This window comes from Schistocerca serialis, chromosome 2 (assembly GCF_023864345.2).
Source record: "Schistocerca serialis cubense isolate TAMUIC-IGC-003099 chromosome 2, iqSchSeri2.2, whole genome shotgun sequence".
Classification (NCBI taxonomy): Eukaryota; Metazoa; Arthropoda; class Insecta; order Orthoptera; family Acrididae; genus Schistocerca; species Schistocerca serialis.
In genome coordinates, this window is record NC_064639.1 from 187,169,711 (window position 1) to 187,187,303 (window position 17,593).

The 17,593-nt window shown below is 39.0% G+C and overlaps 1 protein-coding gene across 1 annotated transcript in view; it reads left to right on the forward strand.

Moving 5' to 3' along the window:
• Positions 1-13,442, forward strand: part of LOC126456893 (mitochondrial uncoupling protein Bmcp) — a 106,634-nt gene extending 93,192 nt beyond the window's left edge. The window contains exons 6-8 of the mRNA XM_050092731.1: positions 3,094-3,154; positions 9,248-9,340; positions 12,315-13,442. Of these exons, the coding sequence (XP_049948688.1) occupies positions 3,094-3,154; positions 9,248-9,340; positions 12,315-12,434 (274 nt within the window). The 3' untranslated portion in view covers positions 12,435-13,442. The remainder of the gene's footprint in view (positions 1-3,093; positions 3,155-9,247; positions 9,341-12,314) is intronic.
• The last annotated feature ends 4,151 nt before the right edge of the window (positions 13,443-17,593 follow it).

Consider the following 17,593-nt stretch of genomic DNA (forward strand, 5'->3'; position numbering starts at 1 on the left):
CGACACCCCGCACCCCTACCTTCTTCCTAAAATTCACAAACCCAATCATCCCGGCCACCCCATTGTAGCTGGTTACCAAGCCCCCACAGAATATATCTCTGCCTACGTAGATCAACACCTTCAACCCATTACATGCAGTCTCCCATCCTTCATCAAAGACACTAACCACTTTCTCGAATGCCTAGAATCCTTACCCAGTCTGTTACTCCGGGAAACCATCCTTCTAACCATTGATGCCACTTCCTTATACACAAATATTCCGCACGTCCAGGGCCTCGCTGCGATGGAGCACTTCCTTTCACGCCGATCACCTGCCACCCTACCTAAAACCTCTTTCCTCATTACCTTAGCCAGCTTCATCCTGACCCACAACTTCTTCACTTTTGAAGGCCAGAGATACCAACAATTAAAGGGAACAGCCATGGGTACCAGGATGGCCCCCTCGTACGCCAACCTATTCATGGGTCGCTTAGAGGAAGCCTTCTTGGTTACCCAGGCCTGCAAACCCAAAGTTTGGTACAGATTTATTGATGACGTCTTCATGATCTTTACTCACAGTGAAGAAGAACTCCAGAATTTCCTCTCCAACCTCAACTCCTTTGGTTCCATCAGATTCACCTGGTCCTACTCTAAATCCCACGCCACTTTCCTTGACGTTGACCTCCATCTGTCCAATGGCCAACTTCACACGTCCGTCCACATCAAACCCTCCAACAAGCAACAGTACCTCCATTACGACAGCTGCCACCCATTCCACATCAAACGGTCCCTTCCCTACAGCCTAGGACTTCGTGGCAAACGAATCTGCTCCAGTCCGGAATCCCTGAACCATTACGCCAACAACCTGAAAACAGCTTTCGCATCCCGCAACTACCCTCCCGACCTGGTACAGAAGCAAATAACCAGAGCCACTTCCTCATCCCTTCAAACCCAGAACGTCCCACAGAAGAACCCCAAAAGTGCCCCACTTGTGACAGAATACTTTCTGGGACTGGATCAGACTCTGAATGTGGCTCTCCAGCAGGGATACGACCTCCTCAAATCCTGCCCTGAAATGAGATCCATCCTTCATGAAATCCTCCCCACTCCACCAAGAGTGTCTTTCCGCCGTCCACTTAACCTTCGTAACCTCTTAGTTCATCCCTATGAAATCCCCAAACCACCTTCCCTACCCTCTGGCTCCTACCCTTGTAACCGCCCCCTGGTGTAAAACCTGTCCCATGCACCCTCCCACCACCACCTACTCCAGTCCTGTAACCCGGAAGGTGTACACGATCAAAGGCAGAGCCACGTGTGAAAGCACCCACGTGATTTACCAACTGACCTGCCTGCACTGTGAAGCACCCACGTGATTTACCAACTGACCTGCCTACACTGTGAAGCTTTCTATGTGGGAATGACCAGCACCAAACTGTCCATTCGCATGAATGGACACAGGCAGACAGTGTTTGTTGGTAATGAGTATCACCCTGTGGCTAAACATGCCTTGGTGCACGGCCAGCACATCTTGGCACAGTGTTACACCGTCCGGGTTATCTGGATACTTCCCACTAACACCAACCTGTCAGAACTCCGGAGATGGGAACTTGCGCTTCAGTATATCCTCTCTTCTCGTTATCCGCCAGGCCTCAACCTCCGCTAATTTCAAGTTGACGCCGCTCATACCTTACCTGTCTTTCAACAACATCTTTGCCTCTTTACTTCCACCTCGACTGACATCTCTGCCCAAACTCTTTGCCTTTACAAATGTCTGCTTGTGTCTGTGTATGTGCGGATGGATATGTGTGTGTGCGCGAGTGTATACCTGTCCTTTTTTCCCCCTAAGGTAAGCCTTCCCGCTCCCGGGATTGGAATGACTCCTTACCCTCTCCCTTAAAACCCGCATCCTTTTGTCTTTCCCTCTCCTTCCCTCTTTCCTGATGAGGCAACAGTTTGTTGCGAAAGCTTGAATTTTGTGTGTATGTTTGTGTGTCTATCGACGTGCCAGCGCTTTCGTTTGGTAAGTCACATCATCTTTGTTTTTAGATATATTTTTTCCATGTGGAATGTTTCCCTCTATTAATTCATATCATTAATTTGAACACAACAAATACGTTATATATATGATGATAATGTGACTTACCATACGAAAGCGCTGGCAGGTCGATAGAAACACAAACAGAGACATACATACACACAAAATTCTAGCTTTCGCAACCAATGGTTGCATCGTCAGGAAAGAGGTAAGGAGAGGGAAAAACGAAAGGATGTGGGTTTTAAGGGAGAGGGTAAGTAGTCATTCCAATACGGGAGCGGAAAGACTTACCTTAGGGGGAAAAAATGACAGGTATTCACTCGCGCTCACACACACACATATCCATCCGCACATACACAGACACAAGCAGACATATTTTTAAATATATTTTTCCCGCGTGGAATGTTTCCCTATTTTATATATATATATATATATATATATATATATATATATATATATAGGAGTTTTAACAGTTATGTGGCATTATCTTCTAAAACATGACTAGGGAAAGTCACCTTCATTGAACTGCCATGTGGGACTTGGGTTACAGTGTGGGAAAGTTTATTCAACATAAAAGCAGGAATCATTGTTTATTTTGCAAGCGTTTATGGTCATTTCTTGAGTCTGATACTTGCTTTGTTTAGTTATATTTTAAATTTCAGTATACAGATCTCATTTAGCTTTTAACAACTTAATAATTACTGTATACCTCATGACCGTTATCTATTGGCAAATCTGTTTTCTCATAATCATATGGTTGGTGGGTTGTTAAGCTTTATGTAATGGGTGAGAAAATACGGCAGCTGTTGTGTTTGCTTTTCACAGTTGTCGGGTGTCTGTTGCAGATGGGGTGAGAGCGACCGGCTAGCGTAGGCTAGTGTTCCCTCGCCAACACACCCCATGCTTTTGACGGAAGGTACATTGTCATCCTACTCACATATCACACATTAAAAAAAAAACACTATCGGACACACCCCACTAAAATGAGAATACAGAAAACACATGTAAAAAGTTGAACTCTCATAATTTGTTTCAACTGTTTCAGAGGGGCTGTAGTGACACTGTTTTTTATTTTACAGTTCCAGTTTCATAGCAAGCCTTGGTAGTGCAGTAGCATCAACACCAATTGATGTTGTACGTGTAAGTATTTTCCATATTGTATCTCCTGAACTGTGTGTTATTGGGGTTCAACAGGGAAAGAAGGGGAAAAAAGAGAAACATCATGAAAATATGTTTTACTTTTCAAGTAAAAAAAAATTGAGAAGTAACTGAGTGACAAATAACTTCCATTACTTTCAACTTTGCAACTTTAATAATATTATATATGAAGCTACTATTTACTTGTGATGTAAACTTCATGATGAAGTCAACTTTTCTTTTAAAAATTTTGTTTCTTTTATGTATCTTTTTATGATCTGGAAACACATATTGCTTCAGTTTCTTGATTTTAGTTATTTATTTATTGTAGGTGCATAAGCTTGCTACCTCCCAAAAAGCGGATCATTTGCAGCTTTTGAGTTGAACATCTACGTGTTGAATGTTAAAATAATTTCATTTTTGTGCCGCTGCAAAGCATCTGTCTGAAGGAACTTATCGCTCAAATCAAATCTGGTATAAAGTATTCTTATTTCAATAGAAACAAACTGTAGTCTCATCATTGTGCCTCATAGTTCAATGCATTGATCATTTTTATTCTGAGTCAAAAGACTAATTATGATTGAATAAGGATTAGGTGACAGACAGGAATTGTTTACCATTAATTAATTCTGTTTTATAAGCAGTCCTATCTTCCAGAAAAAAAGTTTTTGCTAAGGATGACAACACACAGAACAGGACACTATAACTTAAGCTTTCAGAAGCTAAATTTAGTCCATTCTCCCCTTTCCAGTTAATATTAAATTCAAATATTTCAAGAACAAATATCAAAACAATATGTTTAAGAAGTGATGGTAGATAAAAGGGTACATTTTTGTACATTCAGTGCTTAAAACTGTATCACAGTGCTTTTAAATGCTGCTATGTACTTTTTGTATTCCAGAAACCTTGAGAAAAGAGTTTAGTGACTTAAAGAGAATGGGGCTACCATTACGGCAAAGAACAAAACTAGATCAGCCACTTCACACACTGTTTGCTATAAAATACTAGTTGTGTTTCAAGGTCATGTAATTATTCTAAGTATACTTCTGTTGATTTGAAGTGAAAGGATTTACAGGAAGTTTTGCTTCGTTAGGAGAAAGAGTAGGATAGGGAGATGATGAGTGGGTTTTGTACGGTAGGAGACAATGTAATGTTAGATTTCATAAACCACCATCTCGCAATAGTGACATAATTTTTATCATTTTTTATTAAAGTGAGATTCTAAATTATTGTTAATTACATTTTTATCAGAGCATGCTTAGGTGTCACACAGTGTTATAGCATAGTTCGAACAGTGCGCCACATGGATTCTTAGCATTGTTTTACATGTGTCCCTCATGACTGTCTTTGGCCATGGGACATCTGGTATTGCTGAGTGAATATGTAATTAGTATTTCTGTATCATTAAAAATTATTGTAATGGTATCTCTTTCAGTCAGATTATTGCATGCTTTGTCAGTATAAAGAAAACGGTACTGCTCACATTACTAAAGCACTGTAGTTGTGCGACAATTGTTTTTTGGCTGTGAATTATGTCCTGAGACTAGGATCAATCTCTTCAGACCCATTTACTAAATATCACTTTGTGATGTCTCCTACAAAGTATGTCTAATTTGTGTTGACACATGCTTTTATTCATTTCTCTTCTTTTTGTCTTCCCTCCCTTTTTTTTTCCTCCTTCATTGCTCAAAACATTTCTGACATTAATAATATTCTTCTCGGGTATGCAGCCAGATCATAACGTCTTCATGACACAATATTTCCGCGGTCCAACTGGCCGCCATCTTCAGGTGAGAGTGCTGGTGCACGATCTCGCCGGAACTGACTTCCTAGCGCAAGCTGCGGCCCCTATATAGGCCGCAGAAGACCCACAACGCGTGAGCGAGAAGGTGCCGTAACTGCCCTCTAGCGCAGTAAACATACCGCACCGCCAGTGGTGGAAATAGGCGAAATCGAGATATCGCTGTCAAAAATTAAAAAAAAAATTTTATTCAGACGATCAAAACACAGACTGTTGTTTTTTGATGTCAGATAACACCGGGTCCCAAGTCTCTTGTCTCTATTAATAAGATTGTCAGATAAACGAATCTGTATGGATTCTTTTAAAACACAGTCCCAATAGCGAGATGCAGGGGCAACCATTTGTGTCTTGTCATAGAGCATTCTGTGTCCCTCAGTGAGTCAGTGCTCCGCCACTGCAGATTTCTCAGGTTGAAGCAGCCGTGTGTGCCGCTGATGCTCAACACATCGGTCCTGAATGGTCCGGATTGTCTGCCCAATATAAGCCTTCCCACAGTGGCAAGGGATCTTGTACACACGGGGCTTCCTCAAACCCAAGTCATCCTTTACAGAGCCAAGGAGCGCTCTAATCTTGGCTGGCGGACGAAAAATACTTTTGACATGGTATCTTTTCAGAATTCTTCCTATCTTCAAGGAAATGCTCCCAGCAAAAGGCAGAAAAGCCACCGATTTGCAGGTATCTTCTGGTGGTTCAGGCGAAGGTCCAAACTGGAAAGCACGACGGATATGTTTATCTGTATAGCCATTCTGCTTGAACACAACCTTAAGATGGTCCAATTTGTGTCAAGCTTTCTCCATCTGAAATGGCATAAGCTCTTCTCGCCAACGTCCGCAGGACCCCCGTACGCTGGAACGATGGATGACAGCTAGAAGCATGCAGGTAACGGTCCGTGTGCGTAGGTTTTTGATAAACACTGTGTCCCAGTGTCCCATCATTCTTTCTGTACACCAGAACATCCAGAAACGGAAGCTTTCCATCACTTTCCACCTCCATGGTAAACTTGATGCTAGGATGCAGGGAATTAAAATGATCTAGGAGGCGGTCAAGAGCTTCTCTCCCATGAGGCCACACCATAAACGTATCGTCAACGTACCTCCAGAAACAAGTTAGTTTTAAGGACGCCGTCTTCAGCGCCATGTCCTCAAAATCTTCCATAAAAAGATTGGCGACTATTGGGGACAATGGGCTCCCCATAGCCACTCCATCAGTCTGTTCAAAATATTTGTCATTAAATAAAAAGTACGTCGATGTCAGCACGTGGCGACAAAGCCTGGTTGTTTCCTCATCCAGTTTCTCACCAGTCAATTGCAAGGATTATTTCAGAGGAGCTCGGCTAAAAAGTGACACGACATCAAAGCTCACGAGTAAATCCGAGGGACTAAGAGACAAGGACTTCAATGTCTGAATAAACACCATAGAATTGGAAATGTGATGTTCGCAATTACCGACGTGAGGGCCAAGAACAGATGCTAAATACTTGGCTAGATTGTAGGTAGGAGCACCCAACTGAACGGATAAAACGGAAGACGCTTTCACTGATGAAGAAGAGTTCTTTACCTGACGACGTTCTCAAAAAACTTCGTCCTGGTGCTGCCATGCCACCGAGATTATATGGTCTACCCAAGATTCATAAGAAAGGGGTCCCGCTTTGTCCGATCGTGAGAAACTGGATGAGGAAACAACCAGGCTTTGTCGCCACGTGCTGACGTCGACGTACTTTTTATTTAATGACAAATATTTTGAACAGACTGACGGAGAGGCTATGGGGAGCCCATTGTCCCCAATAGTCGCCAATCTTTTTATGGAAGATTTTGAGGACATGGCGCTGAAGATGGCGTCCTTAAAACCAACTTGTTTCTGGAGGTACGTTGACGATACGTTTATGGTGTGGCCTCATGGGAGAGAAGCTCTTGACCGCCTCCTAGATCATTTTAATTCCCTGCATCCTAGCATCAAGTTTACCATGGAGGTGGAAAGTGATGGAAAGCTTCCGTTTCTGGATGTTCTGGTGTACAGAAAGAATGATGGGACACTGGGACACAGTGTTTATCAAAAACCTACGCACACGGACCGTTACCTGCATGCTTCTAGCTGTCATCCATCGTTCCAGCGTACGGGGGTCCTGCGGACGTTGGCGAGAAGAGCTTATGCCATTTCAGATGGAGAAAGCTTGACACAAATTGGACCATCTTAAGGTTGTGTTCAAGCAGAATGGCTATACAGATAAACATATCCGTCGTGCTTTCCAGTTTGGACCTTCGCCTGAACCACCAGAAGATACCTGCAAATCGGTGGCTTTTCTGCCTTTTGCTGGGAGCATTTCCTCGAAGATAGGAAGAATTCTGAAAAGATACCATATCAAAAGTATTTTTCGTCCGCCAGCCAAGATTAGAGCGCTCCTTGGCTCTGTAAAGGATGACTTGGGTTTGAGGAAGCCCCGTGTGTACAAGATCCCTTGCCACTGTGGGAAGGCTTATATTGGGCAGACAATCCGGACCATTCAGGACCGATGTGTTGAGCATCAGCGGCACACACGGCTGCTTCAACCTGAGAAATCTGCAGTGGCGGAGCACTGACTCACTGAGGGACACAGAATGCTCTATGACAAGACACAAATGGTTGCCCCTGCATCTCGCTATTGGGACTGTGTTTTAAAAGAATCCATACAGATTCGTTTATCTGACAATCTTATTAATAGAGACAAGAGACTTGGGACCCGGTGTTATCTGACATCAAAAAACAACAGTCTGTGTTTCGATCGTCAAAATAAAAAATTTTTTAATTTTTGACAGCGATATCTCGATTTCGCCTATTTCCACCACTGGCGGCGTGGTATGTTTACTGCGCTAGAGGGCAGTTACGGCACCTTCTCGCGCACGCGTTGTGGGTCTTCTGCGGCCTATATAGGGGCCGCAGCTTGCGCTAGGAAGTCAGTTCCGGCGAGGTCGTGCACCAGCACTCTCACCTGAAGATGGCGGCCAGTTGGACCGCGGAAATATTGTGTCATGAAGACGTTATGATCCGGCTGCATACCCGAGAAGAATATTATCAATTATTACACCGGGAAAGCCTTCGTAGCCACATTTCTGACATTGTTTTCCAAGGAGCCATACAAGAACACTTTTGTTTTCCCTTCTGTAATGTAAACCTATGTATTCAGACAGTTTTATTTCTTATTTGTCAAAGTAGCACATAGCAGTACTAAGTTCCTTTTAATGCACTGTGTTAAAAAAAACTTAGTTTAATAAATGTCATATAGCTGAAATATGAATTACTAAATATGCTACTATAGAAGTAGGGGCTGGGAAGTGCCCAACAGCTTTCACTTTTATGAAATCTTGCTTGCTGATGACAATACTTCCTCTATTACCACAATATTGCCTATACTGTTTTCATGCTTAAGTCACAGGAGGAGCATATAAAAATTGCTGATGATTACCTGTTGATCTACAACAATAATGAAACTTCGTGTCAGACTAGGACTCATTCCTGGCAGACTTTGACTCAAACCTGGACCCTTTCCCTTTTCATGACTGACCCTCACATTTTATTCCTGCTAATACCTCTCCCCTATCTTCCAAACTCCACAGAAGGTCTCCTGCATACCTTGTGGGACTAGTATTCCTGGAAGAAAGGACATACGTGAGAAATTGCTTACTCACAGCTTAAAGTAATGTCTCCAGAATGTAAACAACAGTAAAATAACAATGTCTGTTGGTCTACAAGAACAATATCTTTGTCCTTATTTAAGTATGTGCAGCTACAATCAGACAATAATTCCATCTTTTTCTCCAGCAGAAGCAGCAGCAGCAACATCAAAAACAAAAAAAATCATCAACAACAGCAATGATGTCAACATGTGTATCTCCAACTGTATACTATAAGCAATCGAATACCAGTGTCAAAACTTCAAACATCCATTTTTAAGTTGTGGCACGTGCCCTGTGATACAGCTTAATGTTAAACTCAAACACAAAGTTTAGACAAAGTTGACAACTATCTTAAACATCACAGAGAATCATAGGACTGACTCTACAAGGCTCAATCCTTGGACCTTTGGCTGATTAAACCAACTCTTAATGAACAAGCACCAACTTGCAGCCCAAGTTATAACTTATTACATCCTAAGTTATAACAATGTCTAAATATTATGATACTACCAAATTAATTACAGAAAGAAGTAATGTCTAAAACCAACTTTTGTTTATATCAGCATGAAAAATGGAACTTATCTAATCAGATTATTTGCATGTTTGGATTGCAGACTAATCACAACTTTTTTTTCTCTCTCTCAGACAAGGCTGATGAACCAGAGGAAACTTAAAGCTGTAACCCGTGATACCAAATCTGTTCGCATATATACTGGCAGTATTGATTGCCTTGTCCAGGTATGGATTTGAAAGTTGGCTATGTGTTTTATGGTTTGTTAATATATATTGAGGTGTCAAAGTGAATAGAACCTTTGTTTTTGTTTATGAGGGGGTACCCAAAAGAAACTTAACTAATATTTTCGTGGCAGAGTTTTTGTAGTACTGTGTTTTGCCACTAGGAGCCCATAGAGCGAACATTCCAGAGTCAATAAGCTGAATAAGATCAGGACTAGTTTCAGCAGAGTATATAGTGGCAACTGTTTTGTATGATTCTCATTTTACAAATGGCAATTTTTGTGAACTGCAAGCAGTGGTTAAAGTCTGCCTTTTGCTCAGAAAAAGAGGAACTGAAACTGTTGAAATGTTAAAAAAGGAGTGCAAGGATGATGCTACGGGGCAAACTCAAGTGTTTGAGAGGCTTTCTCGTTTCAGAAATGGGGAAACATCAATTGATGACAAATGTCCGTCTTGTCATTCTTCCATGGCTCGAATACATGAAAATGTTGAAAACATTCGTGCAATCATCAATGAAGTTCGACGGCAGACCATTAAAGAAATTGTAGAGCTGTCAAGAGCGACTTGGGAGTTCAGTAGAGTGAATTGTGACAGAAGCTTTAGGAGTGAAAAAAGGTAGTTATCAAATTTGTGTTACAACTGCTGACTGCTGAACAAAAACAAGAATACATGAAAGTGTGCTGTGCTTTGAAAGAAGAGTCCCAGAATGATCCAAACTTTTTTTTCAGAAATTATCACTGATAACGAAACTTGGTTCTGCAATTAAGATCCTGAAGCAAATAAAGAATCAAGCCAGTGGAAGACCTGAAGTTTGCGTCACCCCAAGAAAGCTCATCAGGTGAAATCGGACATTAAAAAAAATGCTGATTTGTTTCTTCAATGTGGGAGGAGTCGTCCATTCAGAGTGTTTTCCACAGGGTCAGACAATCAACCAGGCTTTCTTCTTGGAAGTTTTGAAAAGATTGTACAACAGTGTGCAGCGGCCTGATTTGTGGCAGTAGGGTGACTGGTTATTCCATCATGACAATGGCCCTCTTCCCACAGCCCTATATGTGTGATGGTTCTTGACCAAAATTTTATGACCCCTGTTCCTTACCTGAGCTTGCTCTGTGTAACTTTTATTTTGTTTCCTAGAGTGAAAAGGGTGGAGGGGGAGGTGCTGTTTAGCATCACTAAAGATGAAATTAAACAATGTTTTGGAAAATGGAACAAAAGATTGGACAAGTTTATTAGTGCAAATGGAGAGTACTTTGAAGGATATTGAAGGTTTGAAATTAAAATGTGAATAAAGTTGGAATTTTTTTCTTTTGGTTGCCCCCTTATGTGACTGAATCAAACGGAAAAATTTTCAAGTAAAATTATGAGACAGAATAGCTGTTCAGTACTTAACGCCAGGAGGTAAAAATTTTAGTACTGCCAAGTGACATACAAATATACATGAAACTGTCATAACTATTAGAAGTTATAGCTCCAAAGGCTGCAATAGTTTTGTGTAATTTTCTATGTGTGTATTGGCAGTACAATAAGCTTCACGTTCTGAAGATTAGTGATGGACAACAATTCTGTCTCATAATTTTATAATTTTCTGAAGCGAACTTTCCTTTTATTCGGATATTTAAGTAGTATCAGTTCATTCACCTACATTTATTTTTATATTTGCTAGATTTTATCTTTCAGTGATTCGATTAATTCTAACCTGTGGTAATTTATAATCAGATCATCGAACTAATATCATGTAAATTTAATCTTGGCTCAGTTAACCGAGTAAGCTTGAATAAAATAATTTTGGGTGTTAAGCCACGTCATTTTAAAGCAACTAAATATGTGACATTTTGATCGACTTGCTGTGGTTAACTGCTGGATACTAATGAATGTCTTCCCATTGGAGGATTCGAAGAGATGTTGCTATGGAGGGGAATGGCAGTACAGTAATCTGGTGGCTACTTAGATGGCAGCTGTAGTAGGTGATTGGTAGGAAGTAGCATACTGGCAGGCTATTGCCTGTGGCCCTCCCTTAAGTGATTGGTAGATAACTCTCATCGGTGAATGGTAGGCAATAGCAAAACGGCAGCTAGTATCCAGCAGCAAAGCATTTTCATGCAGTGAAGCATTAAGGCCACATGGCAAATCTCTCGTGACAGCTGTTTATATTGCTTAACCTGGGTCAAATGGTGCTGCTGGCTGGCACGAAAACATGTGGATACTAGAATCGCTGGAAGACGGGCAACAGGTAACCTACATTCATCCAGGGAGGATGGCTGTGACATACCTACGGCCTGGCTACCAGTGATTCTAACCTTGCCAGCTGTGTGAGTTCATTAGCCAACAGCACCACTTAACAACATAAACAGTGAAAGAGTTGCTGTGTGGACTTAATGCTTCACAGCAGAAAAACATTACCTCATGGATATTAGCTGCTGATTTGCTATTGCCCACCATTTCCCACAGTGTTGTGTGTTGTACACGACTGAGCATTGAACTGAGGAATTTTGATTGGGAAAAATGTAATGGCTGTATTATTCATTTGTGTACATGAGATAGCAGACAGACAGAACTGCTTCCTGATTTCTTACATAAGTGTCAAACTATTAGCAGTGCCTGCATATTTTGTAAGGGAGTCAATAACTTTTCAACCCAGGAATGTTGCACTGAAATTTGTTTTTCATGGATCAGAGTCCATAAAGAGGAAACTGAAAATTACATTGTGACTCTGTAACTTTGATATAAAGCATAACCTTAGTAAGTGTAGTGGTTGCAAGAGAGCATATGTGTAGAAAAATGTATTTTGTAATTTAAATTTGGATTGAAATCATAATGAAGTATTTCAATACTTACCATATGCAATGGTTTTTAAACTTTGCTGTAAAATTGCTGCAGGTAAGGTCTTCCCAGCATTTCTGGCAATGTTATTTTTCATAAGTAATTTGCATATGTTAGAAAGAAATGATTTTATTCTTCTTTTGTTATGTTGTTTCAGACAGTGAAGAATGAAGGATTTCTTGCCTTATACAAAGGCTTTATTCCCACATGGGTTCGAATGGGGCCCTGGAATATCATATTCTTTGTAACTTATGAACAGCTGAAGCAGTTGTACTGAGGAGCATTCTACTCATGTCATTTACAGCATTTACCAAACACAATACTTATTATTTATTTTACACTGTTCTTTTAAGTATTTTGCTTGTAGAACACAGCCCAAAGGTTCATATTTTTAAGAGTGGTCAAAGCATTGTGTTTGTTGCATTTTCAGATTGTGCTATTTATGTAGTCAAAGCTTTAATTTGTGGCAGTGAATCTCACTTTTCATTTTCCATTTTTGTCATTGTTTTTGAAGAAGTTATCCTTTCTTGTTAAAGGTAACATACAGATGACTAAAAAATAAATAAAAATACAGTATTTGATACACACATCTGAAATCTATGTTCAAAGAAATGACATACATCAAGAAACAGCAGGTTTCAAAGTCAGAAGAGTCAGTTTCTAATCATTGTACAATGTTTCATAGAAAAAGTATTATGCACAGTATTCCTGTAAAGTGACGGACCTTTACATTTAATGTGTAGTACTGTTCCAGATATTCTAATGAATCACCTGAGAATTGGGAATTCTATGTTTGGATTAACTATGTTTATTAGTACTTAAGTTAGGCCTTATAATGAGGTCCAGTATCTGTTGACAAAAGAGGAACTGTGATATGTCAAAAATTGTATTGCGTAGATACTTTTTTTAATTCCATTGTAACATCAAATTGGTTGCATTTGAACAGAATTTTGTTTCAATATTGTTATACGCTTTTGATAAAAAAATTTCATTTCACGGAATTACACTAAATATAACATTTTAAAAAACTTTTTTATTTAACTTATAACAGTATGTATTTATACTGTTTTCTTACTTTGAAGACTGAAAAATTTCAAGTAGTGTTCAGAGCATTAGATGCTCTTGACTATTCTTGTGTAGCAACTGCTGGTCAGTTTGCCTTAAGTAAGTGATGTGACTCATTTCCAAAGATTTAAAGAACAAGTGGCAGACAAAGAATGACACTTAAGTGTTGCAATCATTGTTCACAACTGATTGGATATAAAGGTTCCTTCAATTGCATAAATACTGTTATCCATCAATTATTCTAAATTTCATGAAAGGTAAACAGTGGTGTAATTTTGAGTACTTTTTCAGAAATACTCTTATATTGGTCAGTCCCAGCACTGTCAAGTTCAGTCATGTATCAATGAATTTGAATATTGGCAGCTTATTTACATAATCAATAGTTTCAGAAAAAAAGGTAGGCAAGAAACTGTCAAAATGTAACTGTTAAATTTCTGTAATCAGAGTGCACAGTGGTATTTGTGAATCAGTTTTGAATTGGGTTTTACAATTTAAAAATTGACTTGAAGAAGAAGTGGATCCCTAAAAGATATGTTACTACTAGTGGCATGAGCAAAAATTTGGACAAATTCCACTGAACAAAATTATGTATTAATATAAAACCTCCATTTATACTCCACCCCTTCATTCTTGCTCAGATTCACACTTGTTCAAACATACTTACACTTACAAAGGTACTCTACTCTAATTCTATACAGAATGCAGAAATTTATTGTGCACTTTTTATGACATTGGTGTAACATCCAGTACAGCATACCAATCAATACTGTTCTCTACTCTATTATTGATTCTAGTACTTTTATCCACTATGGGAATCAAATTTTGACTTCTGTCTATAGGGATAAATTATACAGAATCTAACTGGTTCAGGATTCTGTGTCTTGCCCCCCCCCCCCCCCCCAATCCCTCCCTCCCTCCCTCCCTCCCTCCCTCCCTCTTCCTGTTGGACACACATGTTGATTAAAGTTTTCAGACTGTCTGTCAGTGAAGCTCCAATACAAATCTGGTTCTGAACTGTCCCTTCAATGCACATTTAAATTTTTGTTTAATTTTTTCTTACTTCATATTGATAATATTTTACAATATTAGTTGGAATATGTCATCTCTTGCCTAAACTCTACTTTCTGCAGTTAGCTGCTTAGTTTTTTCTTTGTTGAACTGTATGTGTACTTTGTTTGCAGCTATATTAAGTTATTCTAAGAACTGAATACTGTAAAGTGCCTGTGTGAGACCATATATGTGCATAGTGTCAGATATCAGCATATGAATATGAAAAAGAGCGTTGCCTTTCTAATAATCATCCTGCTTAACTGGATGAATAGCAGTTTCAAACTAAGTCACTATTTAAGAACTGTTGGGATACAAAAACGTTCTATAGTATCTATGCATCCACTCCAGCTGGTTTGTTTTGATAGTAACTAGATATTGCGTATTTTTGTTTAAGTCACTTTCAGTATGTTTCTCCTTTTCTTCCTGTAGAGTGGATATTTATAATACAGTATTATGTTGATTATTGAAGTAATTCTTAACTTACCTAGTCAAGTTGTTCAATTCACCTTAAGTACAGATTGAAGATGTAACTTGCCAGCATAAAAACACTCATTGTGTTCTCATTTATCAAGAGGAACCCACATAGTCAATACAAACTATACAGGGTGTATCAAAAAGGATGACATAAACTTACATGGCTGAAAGTACATGATAATAGAATCACAAATGACCAGTAAATATGTGCTCTAAGATGCATACCTTAACAGCTATGAGCACCTGTTCATCTTCGGTACTTTATAACACAACTCTTCTAATGAACAAATGCTCATAACTTTTAAGGTATGTATTTTAGAGCACATGTTTTCAGGACATTTTTTTCTTGTTTTGTTCCATACTACCACTTCGCAAAATATGGAAAGCAAAGATCTTGCAGTAGAAGAGATTTGTTTCACAGTATTGAAAATCAAGAATATTTCATACCTCTTAAGGTATGTGTTTGAGAGCCCATGTTTACTTGACATTTGTGCTTCTATTATTGTGTACCTTCAGCTGTGTAAGTTTGCACCACCCTTTTTGATACACCCTGTAATCTGCATACTGTATTTAGTCGACCCCAATTTTTTGAAGATATCCCGTGTGAGCAATTTTTATTTTTAACACTTCTGATTAATCACGTTTGCAAACTTTATTGATACGTTATCTTCAGGTCTGCCTAATAACGTTGATACCATCATTTGTAAACAGCTGTGACTTTTTTTAATAAATTATCTGATGCTGATACACAAGTAGTTTTTCATAAGATGCCATGGGAAACTAATGATCAAGTGTTCTTATGCACCGTAATGTAAGCTCTACTCTCTGCATTATTGTCATGCAACTTTTCACACTTGCTTTGAATTCCACAATGCATGCAGTTGGAAAATTCCTCTATCTCCAGCACATTAATTTGGATTATTTTTCAAGTAATCAGGAATCCTTAATTGCAGTTGTCTTACACATACTGGACCACTTGTTGCTCTGTTTTGTGAAACATTCCCCTGATTCAGTCCCCTGAGAGTTTGGCATGTAGAACTGATGATCTCTAATTTATTCTTATCTGACTCTGCCTACAAAAATTTACTTCTGGGACATCAAATTTTCTTTCTGTTTCACAGTTGTGTACGGCCTCTGCTTTGTAGATAACTGTTGTCTTAAAATTAGTGTCATATTGCCAGTGTGCACCATTTGTGAACTTCACTCTTAACAATCACAGCTGCTACTTTCATCTGTTATCAATCACTGCAATTTACTGTTCTTATAGCAATAAGCAAACTGAATAACAACAGTATGTTAGCCCCTCAGCTCCCTAGGGCGGAATTAACAGAAATTGGACCTTGTTGGACTAATTTTGCCCTTCATTTGTTGCCAAACTTGAAAATCAGCAGTGTTCCTGAGCTTTAGCACTGTTGCCAAGCACTGTGTTTCATGTATTGTGTTGCATTTCAAGTGTTCTGGGCAAACTTATTTTAGAATTACTTTGTCTTCTGTAGAAATGTATGCTGTTGCTGAGTATCTATCAATTTGTAAAAACAGTCCAGTTCCTATTTCATTTGGATTCACAAAAACTGCAGTTTAAACAAGGTAGGTGTCATAAAAATCAAAGTTTGCGGGATGCATCACATAGTTGACAGCATGATGAAATTTTCTACCCATTCATCAGTTCCTACCTGACATTGGCCCAAGCTACCTCACATTGGCCCAAGCTGGTGCCACTGCACCTCATCCCAGCCTTCTGATATCGCCAAATCTTCATATATATTTGCTTCAATGACGAACTGTTAATGCACTGTTCCCTTGTGTACCATCTCAGAGGGACCTTTAATATTTCTTTGAAAAGTTTTCGCCCAAGGGTTTGTAGGAATGAGATATCAGTGTCTCACGATCCTTACGTGCCTCATAGCTTACTGTTACCGGTACTTCTCTATTTGTAATTAAAAAAAGGTGACCTTTTCTTTGCAATAACCTTCTATAAACAATAAGACTAATTTCACAATACTAAATGTGATTAAACTGTAGATAAGTAAAACAGGTCATTATCTTTAATATGGGAGGCCATGGAGGCTGGTATGATGACAAGAAGAGTTCACTGCGTGAAGTGTTCTGAGAAAACTTGTGGTCATCATTTACAAAGGTAGGAATGAAACAGGGATGTCATTTCTGTAACTGAAGGTATTATCGAAAAGTCTCTCAGGAAGAGATCAGTATTTACAATTGTAATGAATAAACTGTGAAATCCTAATAAATGTGTATGGTTTTAATGTCTGATGTATGTCATCCATTAATTTAATGTTGAGGAAGTTTATTCCTTTGTTTGTACTCTTGCATGTTGTTCTGTTTGCGTATTCTTGTAAAGAGAGGTTCCAGCTATAACATCTAAAACTAAAAATCCCCTATACAACAGCATGTTAAGTTCCTTGTAATTTACATATTTTGTGTATTTGTAAAGAGTATGATTTATTTCAGAGGAATGTTTTAAAGAATAATAATAATTTGCTTGAAGTTATACAATTCTTATCCACTTTGTCAAAGTAAATCATTGTCACTAGCAAGTGAAATGTAAATGAATACAGTGATAGCTTTTCCTCATCAGTGTTATCTTTAAAGTAATAAATTTTCAAGTTGCATTTAAGTTCAAATGAGAGATGTATTCTCACATAAGGCATTGGTTCTCAGTTTTCTATGTTCTCTGAACAAGGCTTCACACATTTTCTTCTGTACAAGCATATTTGATCCACTTTATGGAATAAAAATGAAAAAAAAGAAGAGCTGATGACCAAAGTGGAGATTGTCTCTCATTAAAAGAAGGATAAAACTGTGACATTGGGGCCATTCATTTAAGAG